Below are 25520 nucleotides of genomic sequence, written 5' to 3'. Positions count from 1 at the left end.
ACCAGCTAACAAAATTCACCACCAGGTCAGCTCCAGGCTACCAGCTAACAGCCTTCACCACCAAGCCAGCTACAGGCTACCAGCCACCAGCCTTCACCACCAGGTCCGCTACAGGCTACCAGCCACCAGCCTTCACCACCAGGCCAGCTACAGGCTACAGGGTTAGCATTGCAGCTAACGGTCCATGTTAAACTAGCCGGCTAGCTCAGCCTACGCTAGCATATAAGCTACAGCCATGGCTTGCAACAACACCACCCTCACAAAAGCATATAAACAAATCTCTGACATTAAAGATGACATCCGTCGACTCTCCCAGGAGCTGCAGAATAAACAGGCCCTGTTGACCTCCTGTCTGGACATTGCCCACGAACAATCCATGCAAATAGTCTCACTCAAAGCGGCCCTCCAGGATACTGCTCCATGGGATACCTCCACCTGTCCGCGGCCTTTCACTTCCTCAACACCTAGCCTCCAGTCATCCTGGGCCGAGGTCATAATCCGTGGCAGAAAGGGAGTCCAGGATGCGACTGCCTCTCCTCCTCGTCTGAGCCTCTCCAACCGCTTCGAGGCCCTGGCCGACAACCCAGATCTTCGCTCGGTGCCGGGAGGCCCCGCCGCCTGCTCTCTGCACACGGCTGCTGGTGGTCGTACGACTCCTGGCTCTGGTAGCTCCCTGCCTGGGGGAGCCGCTGGCCCCTCTCCGCCTGTTACCGCTGGTGCTCCGTCCTTGGGCCCGAGCAGCTCCACATCCGGGGCGGCTGGTCCTACACCTGCGGCTGGCGGCGTCCCTGCGGCTTCCCACTCCGATGGCCCCGCAGTCCCCGGCGCCTCAGCGGCTGCTGGTGCGTCTTCTCCCCGCTCCGGCTGCCCCACGCCCGGGATCATCTTGGCTCGCCGTCTCGGCGGCCCAGCGCTCCATGGGTGTTGTGAGGCCATCTTCCCCGCCGGTGTCACGGATCGCCAGCCCTCTTCCAGGACAACTACCTCTACTTCTCGCGCAAATTCCTGAAAGAAGCCGTTCTCTGACGCTCTGGAGGCGTGCGCCACCCCACGCCGCTGGCGGACTCCCCTCCTCCTCCTCCTCCTCCTGGGGCCGGGGTGGCCGACCCACCCACTGCAACACCTGTCTTACCGGGCACAGTCACCGATCCTGCCGTCAGCACACGCCCCGGACGCTGGCTCACCACCATCCCTCCCGGCTCAACCTCATCTTCGTCCACTCTTCCCACCAACCACCCTGATCATTGGGGACTCCATTACACGGAATATCCGCTTCTTCAACGCCACTACCTGTTGCCTCCCCGGAGCCACAGTCCTGGAAATCCTGGGAAAGCTCCCTGGGCTGCTGCGGTCACTCCCGTCCTCCGTAACCCGTCTAGTGGTGCATGTGGGGACCAATGACCTGGCTCGGGGTGCCTCTGAGCTGACAAAACGTGCTTTTATCTCCCTCTTGGACTTCCTTCACACCTGTGGAAAGTCTGTTTTTATTTCTGGTCCCATCCCCACATTTGGTCGCGGGGACGCGCGCTTCTCCAGATTACTCATGCTCAATACCTGGCTCAAGCCTGCCTGCCACGCTCGAGGTTTTAACTTTACGGACAATTTTAATCTTTTCTGGAACCGCCCCTCCTTTTTTAAGTCCGACGACATTCATCCCAACACCACAGGTGGTCGCATGCTTGCAGCCAACATCCAGTATTCTGTACATTATGCTCCATGTGACTGACTATTTACACCACACACCCCCTCCATAGACACTCTTCCTCACCCCTCGCCAGCAGCAGCACAAAGCACAACCCAGCTCACTAGCGCCCCCGTCCCTCCCAACCAGTCAATAAAATCCATCTGGTCTAATTTCCGTCCCCCTCCACGAAACACCGGTCGGGCCATTGACCACAGTGTGCTAGCCTGCCTACCCCGGTCGGCTAGCACCGCTGCCAATTTTGAAAACACCACTGTCAAATTTGGTCTACTCAATATCCGCTCACTCACAAACAAAGGTCATCTCATCCAGGATCTCATCACTGACCATAACTTTGACTGTTTCTGTTTAACCGAAACCTGGCAACAACCCAATGACTTCTCCCAAATCAATGAATCTACTCCCCCGGAATTCGTTTACATCTGTCAACCCCATGGCACCGGCCGGGGAGGAGGTACTGCGATAATTTATCGCGAAAAGTGGAAAGTCTCGCCGGTGCCTACCCCTGCCTTCACCTCTTTTGAATCCACTGTCTGTCAACTCTCTGGACCTACTCCCACCATCATTGCAACTGTTTACCGGCCCCCAATACCAAACAACGACTTCTTACATGACTTTGCTGCTCTGCTCACCCACCTATCCACCCTTTCACCAAACAGCATAGTGCTGGGAGACTTCAACATTCACATAGACAATACCAACAACCCTCTCACCAAAAACTTCACATCTTGCCTCGACAGTTTTGGATTTCAACAACATACCGATACCCCCACTCACTCTAAGGGTCACATCCTGGACCTAATCTGCTGCTCTGGTGTCTCCCCCTCTGACCAAACAACAGTTGATCTCCCCATAACTGACCATTTCCTCCTCTCATTCAATATCAGACTCCCCCTCTCCACTACCAAGCTCCCCCGTCTCATTTCTTTTCGCAATATTAAGGACATTAACTCAGATTCCCTCTCCTCCTGTATCGACTCCCACATGGCTACTCAGAATTCATCCACCCTTGAACAGCTGGTCTCACACTACAACACTGGACTCCATCAAATACTCAACTCCCTTGCTCCGCTAAAAACCCGGTCTGTCTCCTTTTCCCTTTCCGCCCCCTGGTTTACCCCTGAACTTCGGCTCATGAAAGCCAAAGGACGGCAACTCGAGCGGCTCTACAGAAAAACTGGACTTCATATTCACAAAGACATTTACAAAGACCATATGTTACACTATAAGGACTGCATTACTCAAACCAAATCAAACTACTACACCGGTATTATCTGTTCCAACGAAAGTAACACCAAATCACTGTTCTCACTGTATAAGAATATCACGCAAGCCCCGGAATCTGTACCAACTCACCTTTGTTCTACTGCTCTCTGTAACTCCATCATGTCATTCTTCAGTCAGAAAATCCAGACGATCCATCAGCAACTCAGCTCACAACCCACCCTCAATGTCGTACCCAAACTTCCCCCTCCTACCCACTCTTTTTCCTCCTTCCAGCTCCCCACCACCTCAGAAATTTCAGATCTTATCCGGAAGTCCAAGCCATCCACCTGTCAGCTCGACCCTCTCCCCACAGTTCTGGTCAAAGCCTGCCTCCCTTCCCTGGTCCCTCTCATCTCTTCCATCACCCACTCCTCTCTCTTCACTGGAACTGTTCCTACACCATTCAAAACCGCTGCAATTACCCCAATTCTGAAAAAACCCGGTGCAGATCCCACCAACTTCAATAATCTATGTCCAATTTCTAATCTCCCCTTCATTTCCAAGATTCTTGAAAAAACAGTAGCAATTCAACTCCACTCCCATCTTTCACACAACAACCTGTATGAACAGTTCCAGTCTGGTTTCCGCCCTCTCCACAGCACAGAAACTGCACTCACAAAAATAACCAACGACCTCCTCATGGCAGCTGATTCTGGTTTACTCTCCATCCTCATCCTCCTTGACCTCAGTGCAGCCTTCGACACCATCTGTCACACCACCCTCCTCAATAGACTATCCTCCATCGGCATCACTCATACTCCTCTAGACTGGTTTAAATCTTATCTCTCTCACCACACTCAGTTCATCCAGCTCAAACACTTCACATCCCAACCTTCCCCTGTTACTTCAGGTGTGCCCCAGGGCTCTGTCCTGGGGCCCCTCCTCTTCATCATTTATCTTCTTCCCCTTGGCAGCATCTTCCGCAAACATAACATCACCTTTCACTGTTACGCAGATGACACCCAGCTCTACCTCGCTAGCAAACCCACTGCCAACCTCCCACCCTCCTCCCTTACTGACTGCTTAACTGAAATAAAATCCTGGTTCACCTCAAATCTTCTGAAACTCAACTCTGATAAAACCGAGATTCTTCTCATTGGCACACAGTCAACACTTTCCAAAACTGACAGTTTCCCCCTCACCATTGACAAGTGCTCCGTCTCCCCCTCCCCACAGGTTAAGAGTCTGGGTGTTATCCTCGACAGCACACTTTCCTTCTGATCTCACATCAACAACATCACCCGGTCTGCTTACTTCCACCTACGCAACATCAACAGCCTCCGCCCCTCCCTTACTCCCCATGCCACTGCTATCCTTGTCCATAGTCTCATCACTTCCCGCCTGGATTACTGCAACTCCCTCCTCTCTGGTCTCACCCACAAATCCCTGCACAAACTTCAACTGGTCCAGAATTCAGCTGCCCGTGTCATCACCAGAACCCCCGCCATCCACCACATCACTCCCGTCCTACAGCAGCTCCACTGGCTCCCGGTCAAGTCCCGCATTGACTTCAAAATCCTTCTGCTTGCATTCAAGGCCATCCATAATCTTGCCCCCCCATATCTTTCCAGTCTTCTCCACATCGCCACTCCCTCTCGCACCCTCCGATCATCCTCCTCCATTCTGTTGACTGTCCCCTCCGCCCATCTCACCACCATGGGGAGCAGAGCTTTCACCCGCTCTGCTCCCCGGCTCTGGAACTCTCTTCCACCTGAAATAAGGAACATCAGTACACTATCACAATTCAAGTCCCGACTCAAAACACACCTGTTTAAGATCGCGTTTTCCCTTCACTAACCACTTCACTTAATTGATTTTATTGTGTACTGTGCACTGTGTCTTTTATCCATTGTAAGGTGTCCTTGAGTGACAGAAAGGCGCCTAAGAAATAAAATGTATTATTATTATTACAAATATGGCGGCAGTCTCATCGATGTGACGTCACTGGTACCTATGAATAAAACTTGCCCACAGAAATTGGCACAGAAAGCCACAAAAGTTTGACTTTCATGTGTAAAATAACCCAGATCTTCTGCTCTGCTTCCACATCATTTGACTCATGGAGCAGGCGCACTAGAAACTTTCGTTGGCCAAGTGGCTAACTGCCAGTTTAGCGCTTGAATGAGGCCGAAATGATTTAATCACGTGGCTCTTCCAGACTTTTGAAACGTTGTCAGACCAAATGGGATTAAATCAACAAGTCATTTCACAGGGGTTTTGACCCTCAAAAATACATACAAAAAACGCATCCACTAATTTACAGATGTTTCTTTCCCAATGTAAGTTTATGGGAAAAAGTCTTGATGGCATCCTGGACATTGTAATTCCACGGTTTGGCCACTATGTCAAATTGGCTTCAAAGCCTGGCACTGTTCTTGGTAGGCTTGTGAGGATTAGTTCACATCCAGGACCTTAGTTTATCCTTTCAGAATGTGAGTCCTGGGGCAGTCTTCAGCACTTATCTTAGGGTGTTTTAACATTGGCAGTTTAGTATAAATCTGAGCATAATTCACCCTAAAATCTGGTGATAAGAAAACTTTCCCTGAACTTTGGTTTTGACCAAGAAATTGAACCTGATTCCATCCATATGAAACAGTGTCAGACAGGTTCCACTGACCACAATCCATACCATCACAGGATATGGGGGGATATTCTAACATCATTAATGACATTCTTAAATTCTTAGCAATAGATTGCTCTGGGAATGTTACCAAATGTCTCATGGATGTTTCAGTAGAGAAGAATATTAAGTTTTTGCAGTTCTTGCCAATAAAGAAATGCAGCTACAAGAGTAATGGTTTTAGTCCCTCACTTGTGACTGTTCATAAATATCATGGCCTCTGACATGGAGGTGCTGACTCTCATCACTACTAGTTATCACTGCAAAATAAAAGGTAGCATACTGTAATAGCAGTGCAAGTTGAGGCATGCTCCCTGTTACATTTCTGCACACACATTACATTCCAGCAGTCAAAGATAGCCATACTCACACAAATGCACACTATTTACTCTCTGTCAATAATATCATTAGTCAATTAAAATGTGTTTGCAAGCTTGCCAAATTTCATATTGTAATTACACTTACATAAGCTATGCTCAGCTGAAATGTATTATCAGTATTATATTAGATTATTCTTATTTGAACACACGCATAGCAATTACAGCTTTCAAGCAGGTGTGTGTGTGTGTGTGTGTGTGTGTGTGTGTGTGTGTGTGTGTGTGAGCAATGTGTTTATCATTTGTGACATGGTTGGGTCTGGGTGGAGTGTGAGCAGAGTGCATGTGACAGAAGAGGCGTTGGACTGGTGGCCATGACAGCATGATGAGAAGCAGGAGACATGACACTCTCCCCCCTTTTGACATGTCATTTCAGCAGACAGTGAGAAACTCTCTCTCTCTCTCTCTCCTCATATGTGCATGTGTGTGTGTGTGTGTGTGTGTGCGTGTGTTGTTGTTGGTGGTGGTGGTGGGGGGTAGTATATTTGCTGCACTGCTCCATGAGTGCCTGTTAGATTTTGAAGAGCACCAATTTGCTTAGCATCAGCGATCATCTCATCCAGACTCCTCTCGATTTTCGTGGGCATTTGAACAGACACTGTCAGTGTGTCACAGTCACCTGTACGCCTCTGCATGCTGCTGCAAATCATGAGGCTGAGGAGGACATGACTGCATGAGTCTGTAGACTGGTTGCTTTGATGTCACCAGCCATTAAACAGCAAAACTTTATTTATTATTATAATTGTTTAAGTAGACACAACACTAACAGCATGGTATAAAGTTACAGGAGTAACCGAAACGGTAACAAGAGATGCCTATTTAAATTTTTTAAAAATGATGGCAAGTGAAATAAAAATGAATGATGCTTAATGAGTTTTTGGCCTCAGTGGTGACTGTTCTTCATATAATTAGTCAAGCTGGGACAATATGCTTATCTCTCCATTTGATAATACAGTTTAAAATGAATTATTCAGACGGATTACCATCTAACTGACATTTTTATATTACATACAATTGAATATAAAGTCGTGGGGGGCATCAAATGGGGGCCTTGCTTGACCAGGTATTACCTATCTATACTTGACTAGGGTGGCTCCAACCACAGGTGTTTTCCCTGTTCTGTCTCCATCACTAGCAGCCATGACTGTTTCCTGTTGTTTAAGTAGATGACACAAGGTAGCCTGAAGAACGCAAAGTTACACTGCTGCATCTCGCTGGCCCATTTCTGGCAGTTTGTCATACTCCTCAAGGAGACTATGTTTTTCATTGAAAGAAAATTATTAGTTTTGCTGTCACTATTTCAGTGTACGTGCAGCACCAGTCTCAGGTAGCCAACTGGAAGCAGATGTATTACTGCAAAGTAAAGTGTCATGGTGGTTAGGTTACTTTACTACTATAAGCAAATTATTTAAATAACATTTGTATAGGAATGATTCTGCCAAAAGATTTTTGATCCATATTAGCGTTTCATCCCTGTAACTGTGATCACTATCAGCAGGTTCCTCTGTGTAATGATAATTGGTTGCCAGTTCTACATGTATTGTACAAATTTATTACAATTTTTAACACTAGACCATGGAAGATTTAAATCATACAGTTGTATAGACTGTATGCCATGAAGCATATTTCAAAAACAATGCACATTACGTCAGTCAGTCTTTCTGACTGTTATTTCAGCATCATATACTAAATTGAAAAGAGGTAAATAAACTAACAACTTTTTTCATGGTCTTTCTTTAAACACTTTTGGCCCAGTTAAGCACTTTGTAACCTTGCTCCATTAAAGGTGCTATTTTAGATTAACTTTACTTACCTGATCAAATGTACATATACATTAGAACACATAAAAAATACATACGTTTTAAAGTAAACTTAAACGGCTACATTTAAATGTTACTGCAGAGTTTTCCATATATTGAATTATTTGTGGCAGCTGCCACAATATCAAGACTGACTGATTTCATGCACCCCACAGTCCCTCTGTCCCACTCCCTGCCTCTTGGAGACTATTTGTGAGGAGGAGAGCGGGCAAAAGCTCCAGAGACGGACCATCAGTAGTTTTGCTGGGGGTCACAGTAGGCTGTTTTTAATTTGTGTAAAGGCAGCAACAGAAAGTTTGCTGATGCAGCAGGGAGTTTGTGCTGGGCTGGCTGAATTCAGTTTGTTATTCAAGCAGCTTAAGGTCTGTGTCCTTGGACTGTCTGCCATTGTCTGCTTTCTTGCTTCGGCTTGTTTTTTTTTGTTTTTTGTTTTAGATGGATGTGATGTCATGTTACTCACAGGCTACCATAATACAAGTGGAAGCTTATTTCCACCTCTGCAACTGAATTTTAGTTGATTGATTTTTTTCCCACACCTAATAATTAATTTATTGAGTTTATAATTTTTACTTTGGCATTTTTTAGTGGCTGATGATTATATGCATTATAAATATATATTATTTTATACAAGCATGACACAAAACTAGGAGAGGAATTATCATATAAAAATTCACAGTAAAAAAGCCATCTCACCTTTCACATTGTGACAGAAAATGAAAGAGGAAAATTTCACACTAATTAAGTCCTGCAGGGCTCTCTCTTTTTTTTTTTTCTTCCAGCCGAGTGTTGTTTCTTGGCAGCCTCCTCATGTTTGCTTGACCTCCTGACCTCACAGCTCCGATGACGACAACAAGCAAATGAGCCATCAGTGACAGACAGACAGACGGCAAGCCAGCAACACTTTCACATCTCCTTTTACATGCAGGGGGACAACCACATCTAGTCCTTGAGGTAGATTACCATGTAACATGTTTGCTTTAGAAATAGCAAATTCAATTAAAAAAAGTAAAAACAATAAAAAAATTTTTTTTAAAAATCCAGTTTTAACTAGAAATGACTCTGAATCATGTGTAGCATGGGCAATCCTAAATTGGTCATTTTCTGTATTGTATAGTGTATTCTTTTTTTGTACATTTTAATTTTCGGTAAATGCCAGTCTTGAGCTGAAATGATGAGTTCAGTAATCTATTAACTATTTTGATAATTAAGCCATTTTCTAGGCAAAAATGTAAATTATTATCTCTATCGTATAATAATTACTGGCATTGTCTGTCTTTTGATTGGGTTTGGACTGTTGGTCAACACCCCAAGACATCTGAATATGTCAGCTTGGACTCCTGGGACCTGCGATGAACATGTTTTACTCCAGATTTTCTGACATTTTATGCACCTATTGGAGGACATAACTTTCAAATTAATTGATAAATTCAAAAATAAATATTTTTTAAAAATTGGTTAGTTGCTGCTCTAAATCTGTTTAAAAATTATTTGAAATGAAGATTATTTTTAAATATAAAACATTTGAAATGCACTAAAACTGACTTTGGGATTATTTTATTTACTTAATGTGGATTTTCTTCTTAAATCCAAATCACATTTTCTATGCCATCCATATGAGTGGTAAACTTTATGTAGAAAAAAACATGTAAATGTTGCATCTCTGATTCCAACCTTTGACATTACTACTTTCACTGAGGTAATGAGTGTTTTAAAATTCTTTGATCCTTAGACTGATACAATCTTTAAAATTCAACGCCTGCAGTACATGAGAAATTTAAAATGCCATGAATTCTCACCATTTGTTGAGAGTGTGCTTCACTTTAAAACCCCAAAGCATAATCCATAGCTTTAGAATCTGTGAGATAGCAAATTTTAAACATACATTGTTGTGTCACAACAAATTTAATTGAATTAACCTTTATTTTAGATCAAATAAAGAGCAGTTCATATTCTAGTTGTTTATTACAAAGCCATTTCCTCACAAACAGTCGATCTAAACCAAGTCGACATTTAGCTGGACAGAAGTCAAATCCTGACACTTTAGCAGGCGACCGGGCAACCGAGTCCAACTTGGTGCACCAACACCTCCAGGCCAGCAGGCTATTAGGAGGCAGGGGTGGGGGTGGGGTGTTTGTGTGTGTGTGTGTGTGTGTGTGTGTGTTTGTTTGGATGGGGGGGTGGTTTGGATGAGGTGTGTGCACTGGGGCACACGCAGCAGCGTTGGCAGTGGAGACATTCGGCCGTCACACATGACAACCTGTCAACCTGTCATGCCTTGACCTCCAGGCGCGTCGGCTGGACTGGCAAAGCAGGTCTCTGTTTGATGTGTGTGGATGTGGATATGTAAATAAATAGGACTCATTATTTTTGGATTTTCTGAAAAGAAAAAATTTACATTTAGACGTGAATTTACATGTGTGTGTATATATATTTTCAACACTGATAATAAACTGTGCTGAACTCTGTCCTCTGGCAGCAAACTTTTTCATGTCTGAATTTAACTGCTCCTCATTTATGTCCCTTTTTTTAGTAAAAAAAGTTTCATACCCTCTTATTTCTCTCTCCACGAACTTTCAATCAAACTCAGTTTCTCATCATATTTGTCTTATTTGTCCCTCTGTTTCTTTTTTGTCTCTGTTTCTCTTGGAGCAAGTGTTGTCCATCTGTCCATGCTGATCAGAAAGGCCTCAGCCCTCAGTCACTGTTTGTCAGCTGGACAGAGGGATGGATGGATGGGTGAATAGATGGATAGAGGATGGGGTTACTTGGAGGGATGGGGGGAGGTGTGTGCGTGTGTGTGTGTGTGTGTGTGTGTGTGTGTGTGGTGGACATTGACAGACAGCCCTTCCTGACCTTTGCCCTCAGCGCTGGAGTGGCCCTCGTCTATCTTTGTTACGCTTCATCTGCAGACGGCCGACTGCGATGTTGACAGATTTGATGTCTGAGCACATCACGGCAGATTAGACGAGAGGTAAATACTGCAACTTAGATAACAGGGTACATACTGGAATGAAAGCCAGATGACTCCTGTGTCACATACCACAGAACCTTCAGGAAATGACACCATTTGATCTCTGACTGAAAACTGATAATGTAAAACCAAGTTTATTGATATTCTACTGAAATGTCAGACAGAAACAGGGACATATTTACATGCAATTTGGAAGTGTAAACGTATTTGCTCATTTTGGGAGACAGTACTATAATACAAAGGGAAGTGGGTAGGTTTGACAGTATCGACTGCCTACTGGGGGATCAAACTGATTTGACCAGCAATTTTTTCATCAGTTCATTCTTAAGTCCAAGTGGAAGTTTGTGCCAAATTTGAGAAAATACTCTCAAGGCATTGTTAACGAGTTCATGAGAATCACACAAACAAAGGTCAAGTGACCCTGACCTGTGACCATCACAACGAATCATTTCATCCTTGAGCCTAAATGAACGTTTGTGCCAAATTTGAGGAAATTTGCTCAATGTGTTCTTGAGATATCACTTTGATTCGAAAAGGACAGACACAAGGATATAGTGACCTTTGACCTTTGGCCTTTGACCACCAAAATCTAATAAGTTCATCCTTGGGACCAAGTGAACATTTGCACCAAATCTTAAGAAATTCCCTCAAGGTATATTTTAGATATTCTATTCATAAGAGTGGGACAGATGGACAGACAGACACGAAAGATGAACCTGAAAACATAATGTATGTTAGTTAATGTATGAATCTATCTTGGATATCGTGTCATATGAACAGATGTTAGCTAGAGCCAACGATAAAGGTGAGAACTTTGGGAGATCATGGGACTGCATTTTTGATTATAGCATGGCTGGGAGACTCATGATCTGACTGTATTGCTATAATTGCTAAATGTTTATTTAGTTGATCTAATTATATGCATTTACCAGAAACCTTTGGATCTATAATATATGTATATATACATATATATATATATATATATATATATATATATATGTGTGTGTGTGTGTATGTATATATATATACACACACACACACACACACACATATATATATAACTAAAGATAATAATACTGTCTATGCATATTTAATTGACATATTGCCTATTAAATTTAATAAACAGCTAAAGAAAAGACTTGGTTGGCAGGTACCTGTAAAAATCACATACAGTAACTATCTTTATCATATTTTAAATCAGACTTTGATTGAATCCAAAGTCAGTGCACGAGGTATATTTTAGGGATGCTCCCTTGATGATTCACGTCATCAATCCAGTAGCCCCAATTTCACTCCCATGTTTACTTTTTAACCCTTTGCCTTTAGTCACCACGATTTTGTACAAAGATCAAAACAAGAAAAAAGGATAACAAGCTACAACTTTTACAATCACAAACTAAAATGACCAAACTTTTTATCCATAATGAAAACAAGATGATGATGAGCTAAGAATAGATCTTGATAATAAAAACGTGTGTGGAAGTGTGTACTCGTAATTCACCCCTTAAACCTGACAAAAACTGCTAAAGATATGACAGTTTGTCAGTGTGCAGGAGTTATTTGTGGTTTTAGAAAAAAAATACAACTCATTTCTGATACATGAAGTAGCCTAACTGGATAGTTGAAGAATTAAAAAAAATGAAAAAAAAAACAAAAAAACAAAAAACAAACACATACAAAACATAATGACGAAAAGTTGACAATGTTGTGAATTTTTGTCGACTAAAACTATGAGGGATAAAATGACTAAAATGTGACTTAAACTAAAAAGCATTTTCATCTCAGGACTAAGACTCAAATTTTTTTGTTTCTGTAATGATGTGCATATCAGATGATTTCAAATCACAGGGAAAACAAAAGACTTGACATGCAGGCTGTAATACTGTAGTGGTTAAGTTTTAGGTGGACTGTGGTGTCAAGGTGGAAGCTATGAAAACACACACACACACACACACACACACACAGCCATTCACTGCTGTGTTCATATCTATCTATCTATCTATCTATCTATCTGAAATGCATAATTAAGACATCAAATTAATATTTTTTATTTAAAATGATGACATGATCAAACTTCCATTTCGTCAATGTCCCCAAAGTATTGCATGACAGGGGAGAATAGTGTTGGAACTTGGATTTTGTTTTCCAGTCCAGAAAATGTATGTTTAGCTGATATTCCCTAATCTAACTCCAACAGTACTAACCCTAAACTAACCTTCCACAGCTTGTTATATACATTTTTCAGAACTAAGCTTCATAGCCCAGGACTATATTGTTTTTATCTTTATGTTTCCTGGCCCTGGCATGAAAAATTTGGACAGCCCTGACCTAAGGGCTCTGTCCACTACATGTTGCAGAGCTACGTCCCGAGACCGTGGACTCACTGTAGCTGTGTGTACGGGACTGTGTGTACAGACAATCCATAACCTGGCTTTGATGATCACATTAAACCTGATTTGTTTCAAAACTTGTCTGATCATTTGTGTTGTTAGAAAACTGTCATTAGCATAGCAAAAACAAAAGAAGGTGTTAATATTTTCCCCTTGGTTAGACTGCACCACACAGACTGACTGCTGAGATAACTTACCTTCTAGTTCCTGAGAAAAGTGGGGACCTGAATTCCTTTTTCTTCATGAACTCAATGATTTTGAGTTCTCTCTTAGCAGTTTGGGCAGGGAGGTCAGGGGAAGAGGGGAACAGGGCTCGTTCAAGTTCGGCCTCACATACTGGCCAGTTTAACAATTCAGACACACGCTGACTAGGTGTGGTTGTGTGAAAGTGCAAGTTTTTAGGAACAGTGAAGGGAAGGTAATTTTGTGAAAATGAACAAGGTAAGGAGGTTGTACAGAAAAAAACAGACAAAAGAAAGAAGAAAAGTGAACATGCAAACATCATGCAAAGTGAAAACAATTTAAAGCATAAAACTTAAAAGCATAAGAAACGGGGGGGGGGGATAGTTTGTACTGGAGCCAGCGCCTTGATTTGTACCTGTTTCCATGGACGTGGGAGGCACAGAAGGCAAAGCTGTAGTGTAGCAGGGTGGGGTCGATCATGGCTCCGTTCTCTGCCCTCTCCAGCAGATCGCTCAGGTAACACAAATGCCGATGGCAGCCTCGAACGCCATAGCGAGCGCAGTACTCGTCTAAGACAAACACCTGACCAGGACTGAACCAGCCCTGTGGGTAACACACACATACAATGCTGCATACAAAATACCATGCAAGAGCAGCATGTTTCACAATACTGATATCTTCACCATGGTTTATTCACCCGATATTGGCCACTGGACTGTTTGTGCAGTCTGTGTGTAATCTACAGACCGTACAGAGGTTACATTATATTAGAACCTTAGTTCTTTGGACTAAATGCTTATTAGATTATCCAATAACTGCTGAAACCCCTCTCCCACACCTTTCTAACAGATTAATCATGACAATCCAATGATCATGCCCTCTTTGCACAGTGATTGGTCAGGTGGGTGGTGTTGATAGCAACTGAAAACCCAGAAAAAAAAATGTTGGCATTGTATGTTTCTGAACAACGGATACATTACATTTGTACATCATTATCAGTTTCAATTCAATTTTATTTATAAAGCCCAATATCACAAATCACAATTTGCCTCAGAGGGCTTTACAGCATACGACCTCCCTCTGTCCTTATGACCCTCACAGCGGATAAGGAAAAACTCCCCAAAAAAACCCTTTAACGGGGAAAAAAAAACAGTAGAAACCTCAGGAAGAGCAACTGAGGAGGGATCCCTCTTCCAGGACGGACAGACGTGCAATAGATGTCGTACAGAACAGATCAGCATAATATAGCATTATGTAGTGGATTAATTGAAACTTTGTGTTTCAACAGTACTGTGGTCAACATGTGTTTAGGTTTAGGTATAAAAACCACTTGGTTATGGTTATGAAAAGAATACCCCATTTTCGAGGCACTATCTCAGCAGAAAACGCAGTAATGTCTCTCTAAGGCCTAGTCCACACGAGCATGGGTATTTTTAAAACCGAACTTTTTTGGCCTCCAGTTTTTAAAAAATCTGCGTCCATACGAGCAGTGTAATAAAAATACCTCCGTCCACATGACACCACAAATTCCACTATCAAGCAATGTAATACACATGCCAAAGCAGTAGGTGGCAATATAACTCCTAACTGTAAGGCCTGGCTTGTAGGCTTGTAGCCAATCAGAAGGCAGTAAAACGTCATTACCGAAAAAACAACAACAAGCGTACTATTATGCAGTAGGAGCAGTCTCCGTAATAGCACACTCTTGCGCCTCTGTTGCTGGATGTGGTTGAGTAGCGTTAGTTGTATGATACAGCCACAAAGTGCTGATATGCTGCTAAATAGCAGCAGTATTTTGTTTAGGTCCATCCTCAAATCGTCTCTCGCACACACTGGATCGGGTAATAACACAGCTGTTTTCTGTTTACGTCGCACACTGTGACGTCATACAATGGAGACGAGACAAAATAACTGCGGTTATCCTGTCCACACATGACTTCTGACACCGGACTTTTCCAAAAAGTTCACCCTAGACTCCAGTTACAAATAACTCCGGTTACAGGGGCCCAAAACTGCGGTTACATGTGGATGAAAGGCCAAACCGTGAGCAAAGAGTCACGGTTTTATAAATACCCACGTTGGTGTGGACAGCCCCTAAGAAACAACTGCTGTTTGTGGCACCATCTCCAGTTAAAACACAGTGACAGGTGGCTAAAACAACCCCACAATTGTTGCCTAAAAAGTAGGAGAGGGAAAAAAAAAATATCGATTTTTATATTAATCGCAATTCTTTTCTCGGACAATTCTAAAAATCGATTCTCTCCCCAGAATCGACATTTTTCTATTTATTTTAGGCTGTTGTTTTCACAGATAACCGGTAAAATACGTTTATTTTAAAACGCGCTCCTCTCGCTCTGATACAGCCGTCTCCATGCCTGAAGTCCCCATTCTTGGCTGTGTAACAATGTCTCGCCTACAGGCCCACTGATTGGTTACACTGCTCGGTTACACGGCACAAGTGATAGCCAATCAGCACTGAAGCTTCTACATGCAGCGCCACAGACCAGAAGGAGACTGCTTTGTGAGCCACGGCAAAAAAAAAAACAGACTTAGCTAATCATCATCAAGTGAACATGACCAGGGGCCTGTTGTTTCAAAGTAGAATTAACCAATCCAGGATAAGTGGAAAAGCGAAGCTGGACAAATTCCCCTAAGTCCATCCTGGCTTAATTGGTTGTTCGAACGCCAAGCCAGGCTGAGGAGGCGCGGCTTTGTCAAGCCAGGTGTAACTTATTCAGGTGAGTGCGTGTCCATGGCTTTCTTAAATAGACCCTGAAATTGATCACAGATTCACCAATGCAGCAAGTTAAGCAAATGCTGATTTCACACCAGCAGAAGAGCTCGCCCTGGATCAGAACCGAGGCAGGCCGATGATGGAGGACAGAGGGGGGGAAACCGCCCAGTTCATACAAGGTACATTATTCCAGTATACTGTACATGGAATCAATCATTTTATTCATTCATTAATCAACCATTGGTGTTATGTGGACTGTCTGACTTTGGATTGTCTTGCAGTGTAAGACAAATTGACAAATTAAAAGAAAAACGTTAAGGAAATTGGACTTAGAAATTAAGAAACTAGAGAAAGAAGTAAGTGATTTTAATGCACATTGTAAGCATGACGCAATGTATTAATCAATGTTATTTCTCTCTTTGTCTCTCCAGCTCCAATCAGACAGTGACTGATCACATTATTCGTCATAATTTTTTTTTTTTAGCACGTTTTTAGTTAAAATAGTTGCCTTAATAAGGTTTTTTGTTAAAATAGCTGCCTTTAATGGAGAGGGCAGGTAAGCATGAGGGGGGGGAGAGAGAGGGCGGATGACATGCAGCAAAGGGCCACTGGCAGGATTCGAACCCAGGCCGCTGTGGCAACAGCCTTTTAGCTACATGTGACGCCTGCTCTGCCACTAAGCCACCGACTTGGAAATAAAGAAACTACAGAAAGAAGTAAGTCATTTTAATGCACATTGTAAGCATGACTGTGATGCAATGTATTAATCAATATTATTTCTTTCTTTCTCTCCACAGCTCAAAGCAGACAGTGACTGATTTTAGTATTTTTCATTTAAATAAAATGAGATCAAAGAATATTGTGGTTTCATCTTCATGTTTTCATTCATTGATGTAAAGTACACTGGAGTTATTGGTCCAGTTAACTGGGAATATAATTTGGGAAGGTCATACAGTTATGATAGGCTACCTAATAACCACTAATTGTGTTAATGCCAAATACACCTACTTGTATGTTTATTCCAACAATTAATCCTTTTATTGGTAAAGATATGTGCATGTCAAAGTATGTTTGGGCTATGACAAAGATAATGTTTTAAATGTTAAATGTTTTTTTTTTAAATTATTGTAGGCTTAATGTATTTTGTTCAAAAATGAGGCAAATACGTACATAAGAACATGAAATGACGGTAAAACACATTGATTTCCGATCGCAGTGACAGCTGACTGGACAGATAAAGCACCAGGCTAAACTAAGCCTGGTTGTTAGCCTGGTCGGGACCAGGCACATTCATTTTTAAGATACTTCCAGGCAAGGCAGAGCTAGCTAGACCAAAGCTGTGTGTAAACTTTGTCACGGACAGTTATATCGAATCGCAATACTTTAAAAATTGAATCACAATACATGTAAAATCACAATTATTCAGAACGGCAATATAAATCGGGACCCAAGAATCGTGGTAGAAATCGAATTGGGACAAAAGCATATGGTCCTAGCACCTACTAAAAAGCCACTAGAAATTGCATGGCTAAAAAAAAAAAACAAACAAAAAAAAAACAACCAGTCTCGTTGTTTGTTGGTCTTAAACAGTGGTCTGCAGCTTAGCAGGCATCTTGCTTAGGTGACGTGCCATCCACTATCCCCTACCCCTCCTGATGACAAAGTCAGCCCATATACTGCGTCACTTTCAAAAAGCTGATATGATACGTACATATGATACATGTAAATGTTGCATATCAGTGGTTCGCAGAAACGTAAAATGCCAACATTTTCTTCTGCCGACTGGGCTGGTGAGAGAGCAGGCAGGGTGTGAATTTCTCTCAGTCACATTCTAAAGCCTTTCCTTACCAGGCAGGAGTAGGAGTCGTTGAGTCTGTGGTCCAGAGTGAGGCGCTGTACAAGCTCAAACAGCGAGCCATGGTCAAAGTTACAGGGGTTGGCTGAAATAAACTCATCCATGCCATGCTTCTGGGCTCGATCAGCATCTGTATACAACCATTTACCAATCCAATGAGGAGACAGACAGAGAGAGAGACAGAGACAGAAGACAGCGTCAAAAACAAGAATAAAGTTAACTGTGGCACTCAGTTAATTTGTATGTGAAACAAAAAATGAAACAAATAATCTTATGAAGTGCCCACAATACTGAAATGCTGTACACACTTTTATAACTGTGAGAAGTGTAAGGAGACACCACAGCTATAATTTATAATGAGACCAAGTTCTGTAAAACTGCTGATAGATCTCAGTTTTGATGTAACAGCACTTAATTACTCACTCAAGTAAAAAAGTGCCAGTCAGTTATTAGGTGGTGTTTCCAGCCCTGACACCATTATGGGCTCTTCATGAGGGTTGCCAGTTTTGACTCAACAGGCAGGGTAAAGTTAAGGTGGATAGAAGAGTTTTCCAGGCAGCTTTCAGGATGTAACTCCTGATCTGGAGGTCAGTGGTTAGTTCTGAGTACTGGGGATCACGTTCATGTTGTGTTCATGCATACTCAAACATTCATGTCTATGCATCAACGTCAGCCTTTGAAGCTCTTAACAGTCTCTTATAGTGGGTACTACCTTTAAAAGAATGAATTTTTATTTTGGTTGCATACATCTTAAAAACAGGCTGAAGCCCAAGACTTATTTTTGCCTATCAGGATATCAACAAAACCAAAGAAAGGAAATTAATTAATAAATACAGACATTATACTCCAAATTATACTCCTCAATTTTATTTTATTTTTTTTTACCTTTTATTAATTTTACATTATGATTCGTAATTATATTACATTTTAAGGCTTTTACGAAACAGATGCACTGAGTCCATTCCATAGTTTGACTCCCAAAACTGAAACATCTGTATTTTACATTGGTTCTCACTTTACATGTTTCATAAATAAAAAAAATAAAAGAATACAGACCATCATTTCAGACAGTCAGACAGTTTCATTTAATTTCATTTATACAGGAAAAAGTAACATTTTGTGTAACTGTAAAAACTGGCCTGACTCAGTTAAAAATTGTTTTTTCGGCAGGTTCCTGTTATGCAACAAAAACACATTACAATACAAAATAAATAAAAACAGAAACAATCAACAGAGGCAAAACAACAAATTATAATCAGCTAAATACAGAATAGAGGACTTAAGTGGAGTGAACAAAATGGGATATGAGATTTAAATTAGTGGTTGCAGGTTGCAGATAGTGTTTGTATGTATGTTAGAAATGTGAAATAGAGGTTATTGCTCTAATGTAGTGTGGGATCTCATTCCAGATTTTAATGAAAGTGTGACACAATGATCTCTGACCATAATTTATATTGTAGGGTGGTACAGGAATGAGTGCATGCAAAATTAATCTAGTGGTGTGTTCCTGTCTTGTGTTGTGACTTAGATGTAGAGCAATAAGTGTAGGATTAGAGTTGTTGTTTAGGATCTGAAATTAATATCTAATGGCTAGATTATTTGTGTAGCAGGGGTAAGATATGGTCTAATCTTGTTATAGACATACAATTTCTGGTTGACCTTTGTTGTTAGGTTCTGAATGTGGTGAGAGATGTGAGTCAAGGAATACTCAAAGATATATGTAAGTTTCTGTGATTGTTAGTGTTTTATTTGCTAAATGAAAAGGGTCAGACAATTATGTAGTTTTTTGGGGGCATGAAAATACATACATTCTGTTTTCTTGACATTGATAGTTAGATGTAAGTAGTTAAGATCAGAGGATAGTTTCAAATTTAAGACATCAGGGTTTCAGTTGTAGGATGAATGAACAGTTGATTAGTAGATCCACGATAACCAGCATTATGTATTACTTTATATATCAAACTAAATCATATCACAAGTTAGACATGTTCCGGACCTTTGCCTAAGGAAATTTTCTCTAACTGGACCTCTTTGAATTTAAGTTGACCCCTGCTCTAGGAGCTCTTTTTTGAAGTTTAATTATAGGGTCTATGATTGTTTTATATGCATTTCCCCAAATAGAAGTAGGACATACATGGCATTATAAGTGAACAGTACAATATATACAAACATTCCTTCTTCAACAACTCCATTATTTAATCCGTTTAATATGTTATATGTGTGGCTTTAAACACAGTTTATGATCTATAATCACTCCCCTTTTGTATCATATACTCCATAGCACCAGCAGACGTATTAACTCCGTATCCTCAATGAACAGTCCATGAAAAAATTATTTTTTCCAGCAGATATCTTAGTTACAACATGATTGAGCTAGCAAAGCAGTTTTGCGTTGCCATGTGTGGTATTTATTCAGTTTTGGGAAATTCCGATGTTTAGAAAGCACAATCTCAGGGAGCGCCATGACCTGTGATGCATCCATATATCAAATGTGCACACCGCCCCCTACCGTATTAGATGGGTAGCACGGTCAGCTGAAGAAGAGCGGCTACTGACGTCACTCTCCTGCACCGCTCAGATTGCCAAATCATTTTCGAATTATGGGCACTATTTTGCAGGGCAGACCACGAAAATGAAATAGCAATGTCTTCTTTGTTTTCTTTTTGATTATGGCATAAAATGTGTAGTCTTGAAGAAGAAAATGCAAATGCAAATAGGTTGATTGATTATTCATTTTATTTATGAGTGAAATAATGCATCCACATTCTTAAAATGAAAAAGCATTTCTGCAAATGCATTTTAATTTTCAAATTTTACATTTCAAATTGAATTTTGCTATCTATTTGCTGGGGCATATTTTGAAAATTAAATCTCAAATGACTTTTTCTTTTTCATTTTAATTAAGTAAAAGAATTTGCAGTCTTGAAGAAGAAAATTAAAATGCAAATATGATGATTGATGATTAATTTTATTTATGAGTCAAATAATGCAGCCACATTGTTAACATGAAAAAGCATTTCTGCAAATACATTTTAATTTAAATATTAGTCACGATTCGCTTCCATAGATCAATTCCCCTTTTACTAAAAAAAGGAGACATCAAAAAGCCTTCAAAGCATGTCTGTGCACTCTGTAGTGAGAGCTTAGCAGAGTTATTTTCCCAGTGGACTCGTTAAAATGCAATTACTGGCATTTTAATAGCCAATAAAAGAGAAGCCTTCAGGATTTGGAGTCGTTGTACAGCTAAATGGACTGCCTTTACAAGACTAATTCTATCACTTCTCTACAAGTCTACTGCCTTATAAAACAGGATATAGCATTGACCACTAATAGGCCAGTTGTGTGTTAAGCCACCCACCTTGACTCTCACGATTCCCATTAACGGTCCCCATTTCTAATGCCACTTCACTGCAGTGTTGGTGGCCCCAGACCCCTTGTGTGGCTCCTGAATAATTGCTGTATTGAACATCTCAGAATGAGGAGAGGTTGTTGTGACCCCACACTAATATCAACTAACACAGTTTTTTTGTTTGTTTGTTTTTTTGAAGTTTTTACATGCTTTCCTGGTGATGTGCTATGTTTACATGAGCAAACCAATTGCCAGAGTAAATGTTGGCATTGTACATTTCTGAAAACCACAGATAAGTTATATTAGTACATTATTGTTGGAGGATACGTTGAAACTTTATGTTTGAGGTTGAGTAATCAGCAATGTGCCAATGTGATGATCATAATATTATTTTTTATTTGTTTATAAAGGGACTAATGGAGATAAGAGTGTCTGAAAAGCTGTGAACTGCGCACAGCAACAAGAAGAGATCAGTTTTCAGTAGAAGGGGGAGGGGCAGAGCTGCACACTGTGTGGTTGTTAACTTGACAAGTTTGTGTGTTTTTTCAGGTGACAAGATGAGACATGGCAGAGTTAGTCTCTCAAGAAAGCTAAAACTGTGCCAACATGGCAACATCTTGGATCCGAAGCTGACAAAAAAGGTGTCCTAACTGGCTGCAGGCAACACGGTGCACCATGGCTACCTGTTGCTCGCTTTGAAAGCACTACAGTGGATGAGGATTGAGCAAATCATAAAGTTAAATTGAGGAGTTATCTACATAGTACCTTCTGATTTCACTACAAAAACCAGTATAGGTGTCAGCTGGCTTGAGAGCGGTTGCCAGGGAGTTGAAAGTCACTGCTTAAGGTATTGATCATTTTAGTAACAAGCTAAGCTACTTGTTGTTGCCTATAATGTGTGTTTTTTCCAGTAATTATAATGATATAAAAACATGTTTTCTGTTTTAAAAAGTAATGCTACAAACACAGAAAGATAGCAAGTAGGCTACTCACCCATCTATTAAGTGGTTACAAATCCAGTCTGATCCCGAGAGCACAGCTGATATTTATGTGGGTTGTTTACATGATGTAACAGGAGTGTATATTTATGTATTTAATGTGGACAGAGAGCTCTGATGTTACATGATGCAACGTGATGATAGCTGAATGCTCGTTTGCTGGTGTCATTATGTTCCACTCAGGACTGTCTGCTTAATCAAGTTCAGAAAATACAGTATACTGGTCCAGTCTGTGCCGCCTCTCAATCAAATCAAATCGGTTTGAAAAACTTTACACTGGCCCAACCCTATCATCTAGCCAAGGTGTCACACTATCCACAATGCCCTGCAGCTCCTGATAGCAAAGTCAGCTCATATACTGCATCACCTTAGAGATGATTAAGGAATCTCTCTTTTTAATTTTGCAGGGTTGCTGATAGTAAATCCATGCAAACCTGCAGGCTGGCTCCAACTGGCTTTGCTGGGGTACAAAGTCAAGCTTTGCTACATTAGAAAATCTTATATCATGATGATGATAATATGCTGAGCCAGTGTGGCATATTATAGCTCTTGCCCTACAGCTCAAACAGCATTTTGGAGTAGAAGCTTAAAAGAGACATGGTTGTTTTATTTGTCATAGCCAGGAAACCTACACACAACTCTGCTTGCCAAACACTAGCATTATTACCTTAAACCAGACTGCTCAACCTGGTCTCACTCTAAGTCATTGAATACCAGCGCTTGCTCAGTGACACTGACAAAGAAAGCCGTCCTTTCATGCCAGCATGATATGCGGCCGGCCGGGCGGCATCGGAGGGAAATGCCGCTGGACAACGTAAGTTAAGAGGGTGAAAGTCCTAGTAGGGCAGGTGGAAAGGCTTGTGGATGGGTCCAACAACCACTGACTTTCACTCAAGAGGCCAGTGTTTGCTTCCAGTATGACTGTAAAGCCAGACCTTGTTCTTTTTTTCTAAACCTAAACATGTGCTTATGTTGCCTAAACCCAACCATGTGCATATGTTGGCTAAATGTAACCACGTGCATTTGTTGTTTAAGGAAAAAATAGTCAATTTGCTGTGTTGTACTGACGTAGTGTGTTTATTTTAAAAAGAGACTGCATGGAAATTGTACATTTCCTGTGAAAACAGAAGTGTATTTTAAAAATGGACAATGTATGTAACAGGCTGTAGTTGACATGGTGTCCCAGAACATCAACAACCAACGCACCCAGAGTACCTTGCAAGTCATATCTCTAAGTGCCCATGACCAAACTTCAATGTGACGGAGTCAGAATGTGTTGGACTGCTAGTATTAAGAAATATTAATACTAACAGATGAATTTAATGTGCAATAACAGCACTGATTTGCTGTTGGGCCCCTGTTGTGTTCAAGTTCTCTTCAAGTCCAGTGCACGCAGCATGTTATAGATATTTTAAGACCCAGACGCCAACCAGTACTCTGAGCTATCTGGCCCAAGCACAGGTTTTTTAGTATGGCAATTGGTTTGTGGTCATTTAATTAAACCTATTAAATTATCATTATCTAAATAAAAGTAATTGAGGTTTTAAAAACACAGGGAGGGAGCTGTGAACAAGTGAATGAGGGAGTGATTTTGTACAAAGCCACAGTAACAACCGAAAGAGTGTGTTTCCCAAAACAAAAGCTTTAACACTAACAGAATAACACACTCCACAAGGTGTACTTATTTTCCAATAACTGCACGCAACTCATAGATTCGATTAAACTTTGATCTTGAATGGACAGTGGAGTGTGGACACATTTGGTCCCATCAGTCAGGACAAACCTGGGACAGATGCGAATGAAGGTTATACAGAGCTACGCAGCTATCAAGAGATTTGTCAGCCAAAGTCCTCTTTGCTGCCCAACGCAGGCACCCCAGCTGTCAATCAACAAACAAAACAAAGAGCGGGATGCTGGGAGCTGATTGTGTCCCCTCAACAAGTCTCCCCCCACCCTCCCCCAAAAATCTAAAAAGGTGACATTGCGGTGCCCCTTTGGTCTGTAGCTGGTGGCCTGTCAGGTCTGTTTGATGTGAGTGAGCGGGAATGAAGGCGGGAGGGCTGGACAGTAACATGCAGTGACATTAGTCACCCCCGTCCGTCTGGGCTGGGGAAGGACGGCCCTGACAATGATTGATGGCTGCTATTCATTTATAGATCCAGAGGAGAGGAACCGGGAGGCAGCGGACACACTGCTGGTCCTGGGTTTGATGGTCAAGAGCATTTGGGGCTATTTAGCACGTGGCTTGCTTTTTTTGTGGACTGAGTGACCACAAACACATCTAGATCTTTCTGTCACTACACTTGTGAAGATCCTCATTGATGCCATAACCTCTCTAATCCACACCACTGCACCACTAATCATGAAGATACTCTCATTGTCAAAGCTTCTCTCAGCTGAAGCTCAAAGTCAACACAACTGTTTGTAAAACATCAACAGTAAGTGCTTGCAGCTGAAAAGTTGATGCTAAGCTGCACTGCTTTATGCACAGCTTGGACCTCAACAGAATTGCTTTAGAAATGACTGGGAGCTGAACTGCATTGCTGCCCCAACTTTGTATGAAGGAGCAGCTGGATGACTTTGAAGAGTTGGAATAATATAAGTGCAGCAAAGTACTGCTGTGGATGGGGGCAGCAACAAAATGTGTTCTATCCACCTAAAAAAATCAATATGTCAGACTCGTGTCTACTTCTTCAAATGATTGGAATGCCAACAGACATTTTCCTGTATGTAATACACCGACTACGGACAAGTACCTCACACAACCCCAATTCAAAAAATCCGAATTATCCCTTTAATTGTACAGAAAGGAAGTTGAGTTGTCATTCAAGTGCCTTAAGTGAAATAAAAATGTTTGTAAATTTCCCATAAGTTGACTGATGTAAGATAGAAAATAGGACAGTGGAGCATCCGGTCCATTCTGTCCACACTGCTGATGCACAGACCTACAAAGAAAACAATGGGTGCAGGTGTTTTGACCACTGGTGGTGTGTGTTGACCTTTACCTGAGACGTTAATTTCATAACCAGCCAATGAAGAATGTAAAAGAACATTGAAAGAAAGAGCATGAAAGACAGGAGTGAAAGAAACAGCAGCTGTGTAACTGCTGGTCAAACTGTTCAAAGCCCCTCTCTATTCTGTCCCAAAGGCAGATTTCCGTAAGGAAGGAATTTTTCTAAGTGAATGAACTAAGGTCTACAGCAACTTGAATTTGAGCACCATATGTGAACACACATTACCGTCAACCAAATAGGA

At 41.6% G+C, this 25520-nt stretch overlaps 1 protein-coding gene across 6 annotated transcripts in view; it reads right to left on the bottom strand.

Moving 5' to 3' along the window:
- cadpsa (Ca2+-dependent activator protein for secretion a) overlaps positions 1-25520 on the bottom strand; it is a 278770-nt gene that overhangs the window by 103700 nt on the left and 149550 nt on the right. For all 6 annotated transcript variants that reach the window (XM_078172262.1, XM_078172289.1, XM_033625614.2 and 3 more), the window contains exons 12-13: positions 17912-18048; positions 13745-13932 (exon numbers count right to left, since the gene is read on the bottom strand). In XM_078172262.1, the coding sequence (XP_078028388.1) occupies positions 13745-13932; positions 17912-18048 (325 nt within the window). The remainder of the gene's footprint in view (positions 1-13744; positions 13933-17911; positions 18049-25520) is intronic.

This window comes from Epinephelus lanceolatus, chromosome 1 (genome assembly GCF_041903045.1).
Source record: "Epinephelus lanceolatus isolate andai-2023 chromosome 1, ASM4190304v1, whole genome shotgun sequence".
Classification (NCBI taxonomy): domain Eukaryota; kingdom Metazoa; phylum Chordata; class Actinopteri; order Perciformes; family Serranidae; genus Epinephelus; species Epinephelus lanceolatus.
This window is presented reverse-complemented; position numbering and strand designations above follow the sequence as displayed.